The sequence below is a fragment of the Prionailurus bengalensis genome, chromosome D2 (genome assembly GCF_016509475.1).
Source record: "Prionailurus bengalensis isolate Pbe53 chromosome D2, Fcat_Pben_1.1_paternal_pri, whole genome shotgun sequence".
Classification (NCBI taxonomy): domain Eukaryota; kingdom Metazoa; phylum Chordata; class Mammalia; order Carnivora; family Felidae; genus Prionailurus; species Prionailurus bengalensis.
In genome coordinates, this window is record NC_057351.1 from 87,055,696 (window position 1) to 87,073,125 (window position 17,430).

Sequence of the window (17,430 nt, forward strand, 5' to 3'; positions counted from 1 at the left end):
TGGATCTTGTGTTTCAAGATCGGTCTGGCTGCTCAGGGTCCCCCGCACACGAACATTCGGATCAGTTCCGCACACACGGCCACTGGAGTTTTGAAGGAAGCTGCCTGGCATGGAAGAAGTGTGGCACGTGAACATTCACAGCATCCACGCAGTGACCCAGGACGTCTGTCCCTTTATCGGGGTCCGCGTGATTTCTGTTGGCCACATTTCTGGCTCTCCGCGCACGCGTCTCAGGCCGCCTGCGGAGGACTTTTCCCTAAGCATCGTCTTCGTGCTGCTGTGAATGGGATTGTCTCCTTGATGTTCTCTTGGGGTTGATTCTAGCTCACGAGTAGAAACACAGCCGGATACCGTGCGGTCTTCCGTCCTGGGGGGTGGCTGAATGTGTCCGTCCCGTCGCGTCATGTCTGTACAACTGCGACCCGGGCGCTCCGGGGCTGCTTCCTGCTTCCTGTCCAGTTCTGGCGGCCTTTACTTCTTTTCTGGCCTAGCTGCTCGGGCCAGAACGGCCACACAATTCTAGTCCTCTCTCTCTCTTAGTCTGTCTGTTAGACATTTCTGCCGATGAGTCCGGACATGCTGCAGGGTTTTTCACTCATTTTAAGTTTTGTCTGATTTTCCTGATTGTTTTTCCTTTTTCTTTTCCTTTCCTTTTTTTGGCCTGTTGGTTGCATAAAAATGTGCTATTTAATTTCCACATATGGTTAGGTTTTGGGGTGGGGGGTCCCCTCGACACCTGTGCACTTCAGTGGCAGGCTGAGGGAAGGAAATCCCAGCTCGACCAAGGTGGCTGGCGGCCTCAGGGGGAGGTCCCATCACAGAGACAGGAGCACACAGCCCCTCGTTCCTACCCTCATCCCTGCCCCGGGGCGTAGGTGTGGTGGGGCAGCCTCGAGGGGTAGGTTACGCTGCTCGGCCTGCTGGCTGAACCCCCGAGGCCAGGTTGGCCGTGTGGGCTTTCTCCGCGTGGGGTTGGGGGGCACTGTGGGGCTGCGGCCCAGTGGGTACTTCCATCTTTGGGGAGCACCTTGGCTGAGGCCGTGGCCGGCCCCAGGCATCACCCACCAGACCGCTGGCCCTTCTGGTGTGTCCCCGCAGGCGTGGCTGTCCACTAAGTGTGAGTCCCATCCCTGTCCCTCAGTGCTGCCTCCGTGCCTCTTGCCAAATGTCACTGCCTGGAACCAAGGGGTAAATCTTCTCACTGGAAGTATTGTCCCATGGCCTCGGAGGTGCGGCTCGGGGATAGGACAGACTCAGAGCCTCAGCTTGGGGTGCAAGGTCCCAGCCCCAGGGTCTGGCTTTGCCACGCAGGAGGGCGAGACCAGTGCTAGGCAGTGCGTGTTGAGAAGCGACGGCCTTGAGGAGAGGGGATGCGAGGGACAACAGGAGGTGAGAGGGGTCAGCCCCAAGAGGCCAGCTACTCTGTGGGGTCAGGGCTGGGTGTCAGACAGATTCCAGGAGCCCACCTGACGTCTCCATGTGTCCCCCCAGAACTAACCCCACCCCACGTCCCCTGTGTGTCCTCAAGAACTAACCCCACCTGATGTCCCCCGTGTGTCCCCCAGGAACTAACCCCCACCTAATGTCCCCCGAGTGTCCCCAGGAACTAGCCCCCACCCCATGTCCCCCATGTGTCCCCCATCCCACCATTCATGTCAGAGAGCTATCACTGCTCCTGATGGTCCTTGTCCCCCGACCCAGATCAGGGGGTCCCCAGTCCCTGACTCTGCCCCAGTCTGTCTCCAGCCCGCCCCCCAGCCCAGTCTACGGACCCGGCTGCCGCGGGCAGACTGCGCTGCCTGTGTCCCAGACACGCCCGCCGACCCCTGCTCATGTCCGAGCACGTGGTAAGAGAAGGCAGACGGGCCCAGAAACACTGAGGCCAGAACAATGCTGCGTGTTCTCTGCGCCAGCCTTCTCCACAGAGAACAGGACTCATGAACGGCTCCCAAGTCCGCGAGGTCGCGCCGCGCTGAGGGCTCCAGGCCAAACCGCCGCAGGCCGTTCGTCACTGCCTTGGATCCCTTTAACTGCTACTCAGATGTCTTCTCTTCCCGTGTCTGTGCTTTTCCAGCCGGCCTCACGACCTCACCACCATGGTCGCCGGTACAGACAATTTAAGGACAACAGCCCCCCGCTTCTTGCACAGCGGCTCTGCGGGAGCAGCGTCAGCCCTGAGCACGCTGGAGCGTGGCGGGGAGAGCAGTGCACGCCCTGGGCAGCAGTGCTGTGCTGGCCGCAGCCGTGGCGCCCCCAACGGCGCTACTCAGCCCCCTTCAGCAAGGTCTCTCAGGAGACAGACCTTCTCAAGGCTTCCACACCTTCTGTTAGGTCTCCATCCGCGCTGGCTGCCTTGACACAATGCCACCGACTGGAGGCTTATAAACAGCAGAAATGTGTCTCACAGTCTGGAGGCTGGACGCCTGGGGTCGGGGGCCAGCACACTCGGTTCCAGTGGGAGCAGACTTCTTGCTTCACAGGCAGAAGGGGCAGGGGGCTGTCTGGGGTCTGACCTTGTCCATGAGGGCTCCGCTCTCACAGCGCACCCACCTCCCAGGCCATCACCTGGGGGTGGGGCTTTGCTGTGTGGGCCTGGGGACACACCCGTTCAGCCCCTTGAAGCTGGCCGGGGGAGGTGTCTCCTAATGAAGCCGGCCTCCCTGCTGTGATTTTCGAGATCCTCGGGGCCAGTTCCCAATTTAGCTGCCTGTGATTATGGCCTAATTCTGCAGCCTCTCCTGGCCTGATACAGTGCACCAAGGTAGGTCACTATTATTTAAAGCCTGCCGGTAGTGTTTCTACCTGAAGAAAGCTGCACTAAAACCCAGGCACTCACGCTCTAGACGCCGCGAGCCCTGTGGTGAAAGGCGCTAGCTGGCCCGTTCACCCAACATGCAGCTGGTGCCGAACGGGACCGCCCGGCCCGGTGGGGGGATGGTGAGAGACGGCACGTGTGTATGCTGAGAGACGGCACGGATCGGCACTTGCTCTCGGCTTCTCCGCCCCTTTGGCGCGGCCGCAGGAGCCCCCAGGAAGCCCGTGCAGGGCCCAGGTGGGAGGCTGTCCTGCATGGGGGCAGGGGCTCCAAGGCCATCGGCGAACCGAGCCGGACCCACCCCGGCTGATGCCCGTGGCCCCCGGTGACCCCACGATGCCACACCGGGGGGCAGAGGTCCTGCTTCACAGGCCGAGCTTCGGAAGTCAGGACCACTTCTCAGGCAGAAGTGGCCACGCGCCCCTGGGGCTGGCACCACCAGGGCGAGTCCCGGCAGGCGGCACTGTGGTGTTTCTACGCGGAATCTTGGAGCGTCCCGGCCTCACGCTACATGTCAGGGCACATTTCTGGATGGGACCCCAGGCAGAGCCGTGTGCACACACATTGTGCCCTGTGCTCGGCACAGACATCACTCTGGGTCTCTGCGTGAGCCCCGGGGTCTCGTCAACAGCCCCCCTCCAGGCACCAAACCCATGTGGCTGTCGCCGCCACTCGCCCTCGGCCGGCGCAAGCCGTGGGTGACTGTGCCGCGCATCTCCAAGCGCACGGTGGCTTTACCAGCAGCACACTCAGACAAGTGTGTAAGTGCTCTGTGGTCTCCTCCGAAACCATCGATCTGGTGGCACGGAGTGCTAACCGGACCCGGAGATGGGTGTCTCTCAGATGGATCCCGGGTCGGGGCTGCGCCTGGGACCGGGTCCCGCAGCCCCCACACCTGCCCACGGCATACGCGTGGTCCTCGAGCTCACTCGGGCTGCGTCTCCTCGTGCCCACGCGTGGCCTGGACGAACTCCCCTGGCACATCGAGGGTGCTGTCCTCCCTGAGTGCCGCAGGGTGGCCCCAGGGCCAGGCAGTCCTGGGGGACGCTCTTCGGGAGAGGAGGTGCCTCTCGTGGGGGTGGTTTAGTCGGGTCCAGAAGGCCCAAGCGGTCAGCCCCCCGAGGGGTCCTGGGCCTCTTTCTGTGACTGAGCGAGGCCGCACCAGCCTGCGGGCCGGAGACCACGCTCCCGTGCCCCTCCCGCCCCCTCGCCTCCCTGGCCTGCGTGAACGTCCCCTCGGGCAGGGTCCACCTGGTGGTCGGCGGCAGGCTATGGGACGCACTCCAGAAGAGAGAGAAGCGTCCAAGGGCTCGGAGTCTGCAGAAGCCGGGCCCCAACTCTGGACTCAGCCGGATGCCTGGGCCCTTTGGGCTCCGTCCCAGCAGGGCCTGTGGGATGTACTTAGCGCTCAGCCTCCTCCATGAAGACTCGTTACACATCCAGGGAGGAAATGCACTAAAAGCCGCCAAGGAAAGGCACTGAGGGGCGTGCAGGGAAGACGCCCAGAAGAGAGGCCACGAGGGTGTAACGGCCGCCAAGCCGAGCACCAAAGGGCTCCTCGCGTCCACCAAAGGGCTCCTCGTGTCCGGGGGCGTCCGAGCGGGCTCCCAGGGCCTCGGGCTCCCCGCCTGGGCCGCCTCCCCAAGGCTGCAGCCCACCCCCAGCCCATCCATCCCCCAACCCGTTCCTTCTGCTGCCTGTCTCCTCCTTCAGAACCCAGGAGGGCCTGGCAGCCAGGACCCCACCGAGAATCCCAAATATTCTCCTGTCCCTGCAACTCACCTGCAGGCTGGTGACTGTCACGCCCAATGGCAGTGCCTCTGGCTGTGCTGGGGCGGGTGGGGGAGAAGCTCTCAAGTACGGCTGGCCAGTGGACAGAACTGTCCAGGAGGGTGAGGTGGGCTCACTGCCCCCGTCCGGCTGTTGGGACCCCATCACGTGTCCCCTGCTGGCTCTGAAATTGGGGGCTGGGGGCTGCAGGGAAACTGTCTGCCGTGCCCGGTCTCTCCTGTGGCCCCCGAGACGCCGTCCGACATCGCTCACGGGTGGAGGCAGGTGCCCGGGTTCTAAGGTCAGGTTTTCCCGCAGCTCCGGAGGCTGCGAGGCTCGCTGGACGCACACGCGCACAGAGGGAGTCCTCAAACGGCCCGTTTATAGCATCAAGGCCGGCTCAGCAGGGCTGGTGGCGGGAAAGTTCATGTCTGGCAAAGCATCGCTGACAATAGATGCTGGTGAGTGGCGGGATGTGTGGCACCGGAGACACATCCTCCTGGGCCCTCACAAAGAGGGACACCACCACGGAGGCCCTGCTCCCCAGCGTCCACGGCTGCCCGTCCTCTGAGAAGCAGACAGACACCTGTGGACAGCGACCCTGTGGACCCTGTGGACCCTGTGGACCCCTGGACCCCCAGCACAGGCACCACCCCAGGGAGCCGGCCGCAGATCAACGCGGCCCCCATGCCCCCTGCCCCCTGCCCCAGGTGGCTGGGCCCGGGGCCACCACTGACAAGCGCTGCTTTGGTCGCAGAGAGGGAGTGAGCCACGGATGGGATCGCGGAAGGGGTCGGACTGTGCCGCAGCCACACCTGCTGACCTCGGCCGACCCTGACACAGGCTTCCGGATCATTCTCTGGTCTCTACCTCCAGAACTCCCGGGTTTGCCCTTTCATTAAAAGCCCGTGCCCGCTGCCTGGACTTCTGCCGTGTCCCGGGAGCTGGTTCGTTCCTGCTTCAGCCCTGGTTCCCATCGGCCGCAGGTGAGTCAGGTGCCCACGTGGGAGCCGCGCTCGCTCTGCCCGGGCCACGGCTCCGGGAGACACCTGCTCCTTTCTGGAGTGTTTGTCTTGTTTTAGTAGAACATTTACACCAAAAAATGCCAAAAACATGTGTGCGAGCTTACGAAACTTGTCACGTGCCTTCAGGGGAAGAAACGGAAGCTTCCCCTGCCAGATGCCTCCAGGGTTGTGCCCACTTGCAGCCCACAGCCCCGTCCTGGCTCTTGACTTCTGTCTCTTTCTATGGCTTCCCCAGCCAAGTGTGAGTCCTCAAACTCCAGTTTTGTCTGCAGGGACTCTGAACTGTGTATATACAGGGACTCGCTCGCTTTATGTTGTTTCTACCTGGTTCCTCCACTGCACCGTCCACGTGACGTCCACGTTGCCGTCTCGCCGACTGAGCTGGGCTCGGGCCCAGGGCTCAGCTCAGCCGCCCCTTCCTGCAGCCCGGACGCCCCCGCTGGCCCTGAGATCTCGCCCGCACAGGCTCCCCCGCTGCCCGCCTGCCCTCGACTCACTCTGTCCCCTGCCCCAGCTGTGACCTGCTCCCTGTGGGCACTGGGCTTTCTCTCCGTGCACTGCCTGTTCTAGCCCCTTTCTCATTTTCCGTCGGGCCGTCTGTCTTTTCTCGGTGAATTAGAGGAGTTCCTTGTATGCGCCTCACATGAGCCTGTGGCCGCGTTTATCGCAAATAGCTTTTCCCGCTCACAGCAGCTAGAAGCGTGTTTGCGCTTCAACGAGCCTGATCCTCCCCAACCCACCTTCGCATCCAGCTCTGTAATTCCCCCTCCTGACCCACGTGGTGCGGTGGTGACATCAGAGCAGAGTGTGGCTGGGAACCTACATGGCAAGGTGGTGACATCAGAGCTGTGTGTGTGGCTGGGGACCCATGTGGCGGTGGTGGCATTGGAGAGGTGTGTGTGGCTGGGGACCGTACTCTCATTCTGCTCCTGACGTGACTTAAAACAGCACGCTATTTCATTACCGTCCTGGTGGTCAGAAACCCGGAACCGGTGTCCTGGGCCGCATCCAGGTGAGGGCAGGTGGCTCCTCTGAGGCTCCAGGGGACACACGTGGTCTTGCCTCTTCTGGAAGCGCCACGCTCGTCGGGGGTCTTCCTCTGACTCACAGCCAGCCATGCAGCGTCTTCCCTCCTGTCTGACCTCGACCTCCCTTTACGAGGACCTCTGTGATGATGTCAGGCCAGCCGGGTCACCCGGACCATCCCTGTCCCTGTATCTGTCCCTAACCCTAATCTCTTTACCGTGCAGGCGGCACAACCCCGTTCTGAGGGCCAACGTTAGCCCGCGGCAGGGACAGACTTCACATACCTGGACGTGCACATCACGTGCCCCACTCCACTGACCCCGCGTGACACTTCACCCTGGGCCGAGTGTCCTTGGTTCGGGCCACCACTGGGCTCCCCAATCTGCCCTTCAGTGGGACACTGTCCCCGTGCTTCTGGGGGAGCCCAGGCCAGTCGGGCAAGGGCCCCCCTCCACCCTCCTCCCCAGGTGCCTGCATCCCTGGGCCCTGTGCGTGTCCAAGGGCCTCTCAGGGTCCATCGTGGTGCCTCGGGGTGGCAGCTGGGGTCCCACGAAGGGTCAGCTTCACCCTTCGTTCTAAAAACGTCCCCCTAGAGGAGGAGACAGGTCTGGTCCCTGGGAGCCACATGAGCTCCCAGAATCCCAGCTGACTTGCCCTGTGTGGTCCGTGTGGGGACACAGAGAGCAGAGACGTGGCTGGTCTTAAACATGCCAGTGTCTCCTGGGGTCACATCAGGGGATGTCCTACAGTGAACAGGGGTTTCAGTGCCACCAGAGCTGGCCGGTCAGCGACAATGCCGGATGGGACGCCCAAGACTGGGCTTCAAGCCTTATGGGGTGGGTGTGGCTGGAGGGCACTGGTGACCAGGCCCAAAGGGTCCCCGGCCACCGGGCGAGCTGAGGCTGGTACAGGGCAGCCCACCTCGGGGACGGCCAGGGCCCCACATGTGTCCCGCACGCCCACGCCGCTGGCTGCCCACAGCCGCCGTGAGAACGGCCATCCCAGGTGGGGCACCCGAGGGGCCACCGGCACCCTCCGCCCACACAGCCGGTCCGGCACCAGGAGCCCAGCTCCCCGGCGGTCCTGTGGTCTGGCGACTTGGGGCTGGAGCCGCCCGGGCAGAGGCAGGGAGAGCCCCAGCCGAGGACGAGGCGCCCGCCAGCCTGAGGGGCCCGGCCGGAGGCAGTGGGGGCTGTATCACCCTGCGGGATGTGTGAGGCAGGAGGGCTTGGAGGACGCAGTCCCCCTGAGCCAGGGGTCCCCTGGGAATGGTCTGTGGCCACTGGAGCTGGACAGGAGTCGAGGGGGCCACACTGGCCTGGGGGGACCACAGGGGGCTGTCCAAGGCAAGCCACCCACGTGGGTGCAGCTTAGCAATGCGGCCCCTTTGTCTTCCCAGGACACAGAGCGACCCGCTGGGGGCTGCTACTGCCGCTGGAGCAGGGCGAGCGCCACGCTGCTCCCGTCTCGGCGCTCCCACGTCACCTCACGCGCTTCCTCGTGCATTAAAGGGGACCTCCTGGCCGGAACCCCAGGATCTGTGTCTCCGTGGAGGGTGGAGGCACGGCTCGGGGGACGGTGACTTTCTGCAGGTTCCAAGGGGCTCTCGAGCCTGGTCAGCCCTGGGAGCAGAGCTGCCGCAGCCAGGCATGGCAGGCGGGGTCACATGACGTCACGCGTCCCAGCAGGCCGTGGACGCAGCCCAGGCCGGCGCCTTTCTCCGTGCTAAATGTAGGCTCTGGACCCCAGGCCAGGTCCCCAACCACACGCTCACCAGCGGCATTTTCCTGCAGCCACCGACAGCAGTCGGGGACATTTCCCTCGCAGCCCTGCCGAGTTTGGCTCACTGCCCCGCCTTTTGTGCCGCGCCGGACCTCACGGGGTATCTCCGCCTCCACCCGCGTCGCTCGGGCCCCTGGGCCGTCTGCTTGCAGGCCCGGGAGAGGCACTCGGAGCCCCTGCCTTACGTGCCGCTCGGCAGACCCAGGAGACTCCGTCCGGGCCGAGCTTGCTGAGGTTTTTCATGATGAACGTGTATTAAATTCTGTCAGGTGTTGTTACTGCATCTACGAGCCAATCGTATGTCCCTACTGTGCTCCACGACGAACCACGTCGATGTTATGAAGAACACGCTTTGCATTTCTGCGATAAACTTACTTGAGATATTCTATCCTGTGCATAAAGTCCTCGATTCCGTTTGCTGATACACTGTTAGAGGGGCTTGTGTCTGTTCAGGGGGACACTGAGGGCAATTCACTCTCTTCTCGTGCATCTGTCTGCTGTTCCTACCGGCTTCTGCTGCCCTGTAAACTGAGTCAGGAGGTGACCCTTCTTTATTTTCTGGAAAAGCCTGTAGCAGATGGATCGGTGTCATCTCTTCCTTAGACGCGTGACCACACTCACTGCTGACGCTCGAGGGGCCTGGAATCTCCTCGGCTAGACCTTTGTGAATGTTGGAGCCAACCAGTTTACCAGATACAGAGTATTCTGATTTCCTCATTCTTGTTTCGATCTGGCTGATTTATATTTTTTTCGAGGAATTTGGCCACTTCATCTAAGCTGCTGAAGTAATGGCCACGGCTGTTTACAAATCGCCGTCCCCGCCCCACGGGAGTCTGGTTCTCTGTGGCCCCACTTCCTGTCAGCCCGGCCAGGCGGGCACAGGGTTGTCGATTTTGTGCGGAAATCGACGCTCGGCTTGCTGTTTTTCACTATCGCTTGCTGTCTGCTCTCCTCCATGTCGTCTCCTTCATTCTGGCGACTCAGTTTACCCTGCCCTCTTCCTTTCCTGCCTCGTCGAGTGGAGCCCTGGGTAGTGAATGTCAGGCCTCCCTGTTTTTCCCACAGAAGCGTTTGCTACTATGAATGTTCCTCTGAGCCCTGCATCCCAAAAATATGCTGTTTCCTTTCTCATCGTGTTTAAGACGCTTTCCAGATTCCCTCATGACGTCTTTTTAGACCCATGAGTCACTTAGAGGTGTGCGGCTTCACCTCCGGGTACTTGTGGTTGCCCTAGTTTCCTCACTGCTATTAATTGTTAATAGGACTTCATGGAAGTCAGGCCACATGCTCTGGATGATCACAACCCTCTTGACCCGATCGAGGTTTGTTTCGTGGTGCGCACGTCATCCGCCACGGCGAGCAGACCGCGGGTACGGGGCACGAACGAGCGTCGTCAGTCACCGGGTGCGATGGTCCAGGAAGAGCATTTGTGGGGAATCGACTCATACCATCGTTCAGATCTCCTATTTCTCTACCGATTTCTCGCCCAGCTGCCCCAGCAACTGCCAAGAGAGGGGAGTTTCCATCGCCAGCCGTGGTTTTGGAGTTGTCCGTCTTTCCCTGTACTTGTGTCCCTTTTTGCCTCCCATATTTTGAATCTTTTCTTGGGCCGCACACGTGTGCGCTCACAGTGTCTTCCCGTGAGCCACGCCGACATCGCCGTAACGCGGGCCTCTTCAACTCTTCCCCTCGAAGCCCTTCTTCCCTGGTATCGGGGTGGCTGCCACGGCCTTCCCGGGCCCCCGTCTCCATCAACGTCCAGAGGCCCTGCAACTCCGCACGGAAGGTGCTCCCGCCACGGACAGGGCGGTCTCAGCATGCCGTGGCGCACCTGCCCGGCCCACCTCTGCATGAGCTGGGGCGTTCCGTCCCGGAACGCTGGGCCGAGTCAGGTCTCCATTCCACCACCTATCTTCTGCTTCTGCTTCTTTTTTTTTCCTTCTCTTCCTCTTTTCCTGTCCTATTTTCTTCTTTCGGATTATTTCTGTTAATGTTTTACATTTCATTTTAATTTATCTATTAACTTTTCCTTATCAATGTTTCGGATTGCCGCGGGGATTGATGCGCACCAGCTCTCCGCACTGTCTTGGGTCTGACAGGCGTACGCGTCCATGTGAAAGGTATACAGAGATCCCGCCCGTGAGGCTGTGCCCCCCGCCATCTCGGTGCTAAAGACACGGCATCTGCTACTCGACATGGATTATCGACTCCCCTAGGCAGTATTAGAATCTTTCTTTAAGCAATCATATATTTTTTTAATCAAGAAGAAGGAAGATCTTTTCTATTTGCCCCAACATTTAGCATTTCTGGTGTCCTCCATTCTTTTGAGTTTCCATCTGGTGTAATAGCCCTTTAGCCTGAAGGACGTCACTCAGCATTTCTTGAAGGTCAGCTGGCAACAAATTCACTCAGTTTTATTTTTGTCAGAAAATGTCCGTATTTGTCCTCGTTCTGAAGGACGTGTTCTCTGCATAGAGAACTCTGGGAGGCACAGAGTCCCCAGGTCACCCTGCTCCCACCCACAGTCCTGGGACCTAGGTCATCCCCCTCCTCCAGGAGGGTGGCGCCCGCTCCCTGTGGTCACCGTGAGCTGGCGCCTTTGTCACCGTGGCCCCTATGGTGCACTCGGTGGCCAGGCGCTCGTGGCCGGTGTGCTTGGCCGCTCCTCACGTTCCCAGGAGCCAGCTCACTGCACCGGGCACGAGAAGGTCCTCAGACGGAGCCACTGGCTGAGGCCCCGCTGGCAAAAAGGCCAGGCCAGGCCCAGAATGGGGGTCGACTTCCCCCCAGATGGGTCCCTGACCTGAGGGGAGTGGGGGTCACAGGTCAGAACTCCCCCCCAAGGAACTGAGAAGCCAGGCTGCCAGGCAGTGCACAAAGATGTGAGTGGGGGAGGGACAGGGGAAGGGGAAGGGACAGGAGGAGGGGAGATGCTGGGAGGGGAGGAGGAGGACAGAGGAGGGAGAGGAGGAAGGGGGAGGAGAGAAGGAGGGAGATGAAGGAGGGAGGAGGAGGAGCGAGGCCGGCTCTGGTGGGGGCTCCCCTGTTGGGTGGGTGTTTGTCAAGGACATGGGGCCCCTCCTTTTCGGGAGGAGAGCTAGGACAACAAGGTCGTCCTTGGGGGGCTCAGGCGGTTTCTCAGGCCATGAGCGGGTTTCTCTCCTCTTGTAGGTTCTACCTCATCAGCGGAGGGGTGCCCTTCATCATCTGCGGGGTCACGGCCGCCACGAACATCAGGAACTATGGGACAGAGGATGAGGACGGGCCCTAGTGAGTATCTCCCCGTCAGTGGAGGACGCCCCAACCCCCCCGCACCCCCCCAAGCCCGGAGCACCGCGCTGTGGGGGGTGCCCAGCAGGACCACCGCCTGCCCCCCCACATGTCCCCCCCGCCCGCCAGCAGACCCCTCCCGGACACTGAGGGCCACATCTCCGGGGCCAGCTCAGAGCGTGGACGGGTCAGGCGCGGCACCCGGCACTCGGGCCCTTCCGGTCGTGCCCCCAGAAGGTCGGCCCTGCTCCCTTGGGGCTCCGGCAGTGGGTCCGAGGCCTTCCGGGGCAGGGAGAGAAGGCGTCACCGAAGAGAGGTGGGCGCGGGCCCCCCACAACCCCGACTGCAGGCGGTCTGGGTGCCAGCAGGGTGGCGGGCACGGCCGAGTCTGCGTCCCTGCCATGCGAGAGGCCTCACGCGCTGCAGAGAAAGTCTCCCCGTGAGCTCTGGGAGGCAGGGACCGCGGGGCCGCCGGGCACTTGGCCCCAACGCCACGACTCACTGAGCCCTCTCCTCCCGCAGCTGCTGGATGGCCTGGGAGCCCAGCCTGGGCGCGTTCTACGGGCCGGCGGCCTTCATCGCGCTGGTCACCTGCGTGTACTTCCTGGGCACCTACGTCCAGCTGCGGCGCCACCCAGAGCGCAGGTACGAGCTCAGGCCGCGGGCGGAGGAGCAGCGGCGACTGGCAGTGCGCGAGGCCGGCCACAGCCCCGGGGCTCCGCCCGGCACGCCGCCCGCCTGCGACGCCCTGGCCGCCTCGCTGCTGCAGAACGAGCACTCACTCAAGGCCCAGCTGCGGGCCGCCGCCTTCACGCTGTTCCTGTTCACGGCCACCTGGACCTTCGGGGCGCTGGCCGTGTCCCAGGGCCACTTCCTGGACATGATCTTCAGCTGCCTGTACGGCGCCTTCTGCGTGACGCTGGGGCTCTTCGTGCTCATCCACCACTGTGCCAAGAGAGACGACGTGTGGCAGTGCTGGTGGGCCTGCCGCCCCTCCCGCGGCATCGCCACGCTCGGCGCCCGCCCCACGCTCGACACCAACGGGGACGCGCTGGGACCCGTGGCCTGCCGGCGGGACTCGCCGCGTCCGGGCAAACCGCGGGGCTTTGGCCCCCCCCCCGCCGGCCACTGCAAAATGACCAACCTGCAGGCGGCCCGGGGCCACGTCAGCTGCCTGTCACCGGCCACGCCGTGCTGCGCCAAGATGCACGGTGAGCGGCCGACGGAGGACGCGGCCCACGTCCACGTGCACGAGGAGGACCCCTTCGGGCACGACCCGCACCTGCACGGCTGCCTCCAGGGCAGAACTAAGCCCCCCTACTTCGGCCGCCACCCGGGGGCCGCAACGCAGGAGTGCGCCTACCACGTCCCGTCCAGCCCGGACGGCAGCCCCCTCAGCTCGCGCACGGACAGCGCCCCCAGCTCGCTGGAGGGCCCGGTGGGGGCACACGCGCTGGCCTGCTGCGCCCAGGGCGACCCCTTCGCCCTGGTCAGCCAGCCCGAGGGCAGCGACACGGCGCTCTACGGCTGCCCGCGGAGGCCAGCCAGGGCGGCGGCCCACGGCCCGGCCCACTTCGAGATGCTCCGGAGGACGCAGTCCCTGCCCTTCGGCGGGCCCGGCCAGAACGGGCTGCTCCAGGGAGACATGTGTGAAGTCCTGTCCTTCAGCGCGGACGGCACGGGCAACATCCGGACAGGGCCGTGGAAGAACGAGACCACCGTGTAGCAGCCCCTGGCGGACCAGCAGGGTCCCGCCACGTGAGGCCGGGGGGCGTCGCCCCCCACCGCCCCCTTCTCTGCGAAGGACCCACGCGGGAAGACGCCGTGGGCCACCTTCGCGTCCACCGGCCCTGAGGTCAGACGGGCCGTCCGTGTCTCAGTCACTGGCTTTCCGACCCCCGTGCCCAGTGTCCGGGCCGGCCCGGGAACAGAGCAGGGGTTCCGTCAGGGGAATCACCCTCGGCGCCTGGCGTGTGCCCCATCTGCCCCACCGGCCTGGCCACGGCAGAAGACGTGCCACCCACGTCTTCCAGTGGCCGGTGTGTGTTTCGTCGAGCTTTGTTCCAAGGCGCAGGTGGGCCTGCTACTGCCCGGTACGGGGTGCTCTGGACCTGGGCCGTCACCACCAGCCTCTCCGCCAGCCGCCGTCTGAGGCAGAAGGCCACGTCGGCGCCTCTGCTCAGCACCTGTCCTACCTGCGGCCCCCACAGGCCCGAGAGCGTCATGGACGCCGGGGCTTGTCACCACAATCCGGGAGCGTGTGGGAACCGGGGCGGGGGGGGGGGGGCTGCCACTGTTCTCCAGGGCACCGGCTGGGGCCTTCGAGGGGCCCCGCGCCTTCCGAAACGCCCCAGTGTCCTTCAGCAGACTCGACCGTCAAAGCCAGCCACTGTTGGGACCGTACCCCGCCCCAACGAGGGCATTTGGGGCCATAACGTTCCCTGCCCCGAAAAGAAGGGGCCATAACGTTTCCATGAGCACCTGGGCACAAGCCCGGACTCAGTTTTGGTGAGCCTTGTGTGCAGTAAGGGGCCCGTCCCCCGGGCAAGGGAACATTCTGAGGAACACGTGTGTGAGATTGTGCACGGCCTTTCTGCGGCACACATACGCGCACATGTGCACACGCACGTACACGCATACCACACACCGTGCACACAGAGTTCACGTCGCCCAGACATCCGAGCACCGGGTCCCACTGCATAGCCGTCATCACCGTGCCTCCTCCGTGTGCCCCGCTGTCTGGGCAGGGGTGCTTCACCAGGAGCAGGCCCTCCTAACGCACGCCGGGAGGCGAGGGGGCGTGTCGGGGGTCCCCAGGGCCAGCAACGCTCAGTATCTGAGCACAAGGAGCCTTGCTTCCCAGGATCCTTGCAAACCTGACAATGTCCTGGACCAGCCACAAACCCCGCGTGTCCTCACAGGTCAACCAGATGGGCAACCAGATGACCGCCGGGCAGTTTCTGTCTCTGTCCAGCCTGCTCGCCTGCTTCTGTAGCCGATAGGAGCCAGAGGCCCGACGCTGTGCTGTGTACACGCTGTAGATGCAGAACCTCACACGAAATACAGTATTTTGCACTGTTTGCCTTTGTGAGGCTGGTTAATAGCATCCGCGTCCGTCTCTCATCCGCGAGGGGGCGGGCCCGCCTCAGTGCGTGGCTCCCGCGTCTGCGCCGGGACCCAGCCAGGGCCGGGGAGCCCAGACAGGCTGTCCTCCCTGGACACCCCGGCCCTCTGGAGGCACCCACCGTGGTCCTTTCCGCCCCCAGCAGCCCCAGCAGCTCCGCATTCAAACCAAAGAAATTCAACACTAAACATTAAACCTCGTGTGTTTCAGTATTGATTCGGCCTCCTGAGTCCACTTGGGACAGTGTTGTGACATATCCCATCCGCATGTAATGTTCTCAGAGCATAAATCCACAGCTCACCGCAGCACAGACACCCCACATGGAACACACTTCCAGAAGGATGCGGGACGGGAGGTCGGAACCAGATCCAACATCTCTGGTCTCGTGGTATGTCACCTCCGTCCTTTGTGCATGAGTGTGTATGTGCATACGTGTGTGGGTTGTGAGAGTCGGGTGCGTGCTGTCTGTGTGTGCCTTTGAGCGTGTGTGTGTGCACGTGTACACGTGTGCAGGTTGTGAGAGTCGGGCGTGTGCTGTCTGTGTGTGCATTTGTGCATGTGCATGCGTCCACATGTACACGTGTGTGGGTTGTGAGAGTTGGGTGTGTGTTGTCTGAGCATGCACGCGTGCACTTATGCACATGCGTGTGTGTGAGACGTGTGCCTGCCCTTCCCGGAGAGCATGTGAGACACACAGCGACGCCACGTGGGGGTGCATCTCACTCCCCCGGGGTAGAGGGACGCCAGGCTCTCCCCATCAGCGAAGCCTCTGGAAGCCGGACACATCTGGACCGCATCCCTGCCGCCGTTCGAGCCGAGGCAGCTGGCGGCCAGGGCCAGGCTGGGCATCTGCCGCTGCTCTCCAGACAGCGTCTGCTGCAACCTTGGTCGGCTGCCCCTGCGGGACCCTGGGAGGCCCGGTTCGAGGCTCGGCCCTCCTCCGGGCATAGCTGGTGCTCCAGGTCTGGAGAGCACAGGCACAATGGCAGTTAGATGAAGGGCAACCCCCCCCCCCCCAGCCCTCTGACTCTCCCGAGAGGCCTGCTGAGCCACCTCTGGACGCCGGCTGGGTCAGGGCTCCAGGCTCAGCAGCCCTGCCCCTCACCCCATCGCCCCACGCCCTGTCTGCCTGGCTGGGACTCTACAGGATGGTCAAGGGTAGCCCTGAGCCTCAGGGACCCACCTTGGGACGAGGATCAGCTCGAGGGTGTGAGCTCAGGCACCCAGGAGCAGTTTCTTGGGTGGGGGCCTCCCGAGAGGGGCCAGGCTCTGTGCTGGGCTGGGGTGGCCACCTGCCCCCCGCACTCAGGGCCCCAGGCAGGCATGTAGGGGGCTGCACACAGAGGTGGAGGCTCCAGCCCGGCCGTGTCCGCCCCACGTGCTGCCCGAGCCACGCCTGCCATCCTGCCACTCACCCTGTGACCCGCAGGGGTTCCAGGGTGGGAGGGGGACAACACGGGCCACGGCAACCAGACACGCCCCTTCTGAGGACGGCACCGCCTCCCGGGGCAGCTGGGCCCGCCCACCCACACGTGACCCTCTCACCTCCTTACCAGGCTGTGTGGACCACCCAGAGGCTGCGGCAAAAGGTTTCATTACACGACTTATTATCCAACAGGCACTTGGGGTTAAAATTTTGCCCACTGGATCCAAGATCAAAGAACGTTCTGCCGTCCACAGGTCAGGGAGGAAAGACATCCAGGTCTGATGTGCAGGGGTGGGCATGCCCAGACGGTGGGGCAGGGGACAGGACCAGAGTGCCCAAGGACACGGGGCACAGTGTCACAGGCACACACACACAAGCACATGTGCGCCCACTCGCTTATACACGTGCACACACGCTTACACACGCTTACACATGTGCACATGCACAGGCTGAAGGCTTCATCCCAGCCCATCTTCCCCCAAAAGCTGGTCCCACCGAGACCCCACCTCCCATCCCACGGGGCCAGCGGCCTTCCCTCCGGGGTCACTGGAGAAGGGAGCCCAGTTCCCTGCAGGGGTCCCCCAGGCACAGCCAGGCTCCTGCCCCCCATTCTTGCCCCAGGGGCTGGCCTGGGGCACCACTGCCCCACCTCGGAGCGCTATGGAGGCTGGATGGGGAGTGTGCCAGCCCCTCATGCCGCAGGGGGGTGTGGCTAGAGCCAGGAAGAATTTCCCTCCAGAAGCCCTGGCTGCTGGAGAGCTGGTGTGAGTCCCGGTGGACCCCACTCAGCCAGGCTGGTCCCGGGACACAGAGCAGAGCAGACAGTCTAAGGGCTGACACCCCACGAGCTCCCACAGGTGGCATAAGCAGGTGGGGCGCGTCCACGTCGCCCCTTCAGGCTGTGCAGAACGCAGCCGTGTGCTGTGAGGTGGGCAATCAAGAGTAAGGAACAGACCAGGAGCAAAGCCCTGGGGTCCCCTGTGTGTGCAGGCACCTGCGGGAGAGTGGTCCGAACGACACCGATGCCTCACAATTTCTACATGGGTCACCCCCAAACCAAACATGTCCCCACGTCAGTGGGCAGAAACGACCTCAGGCCGTTCCAAGATCCCCAGGTCTCGGGAGCAGCTCGGAACGTCGCAGAGCAACAGCCTTCGAGCCTTGGCCAGATTTGAGCCCACGGAGCAGAGTG

The 17,430-nt window shown here is 63.1% G+C and overlaps 1 protein-coding gene across 1 annotated transcript in view; it reads left to right on the top strand.

Annotated features, from left to right (window-relative positions):
* The window catches only part of ADGRA1 (adhesion G protein-coupled receptor A1), a 33,855-nt gene extending 19,087 nt beyond the window's left edge, over nucleotides 1-14,768 (top strand). The window contains exons 6-7 of the mRNA XM_043597951.1: nucleotides 11,590-11,688; nucleotides 12,211-14,768. Coding sequence (XP_043453886.1) covers nucleotides 11,590-11,688; nucleotides 12,211-13,414 — 1,303 coding nt within the window. The 3' untranslated portion in view covers nucleotides 13,415-14,768. The remainder of the gene's footprint in view (nucleotides 1-11,589; nucleotides 11,689-12,210) is intronic.
* Nucleotides 14,769-17,430: the final 2,662 nt, after the last annotated feature.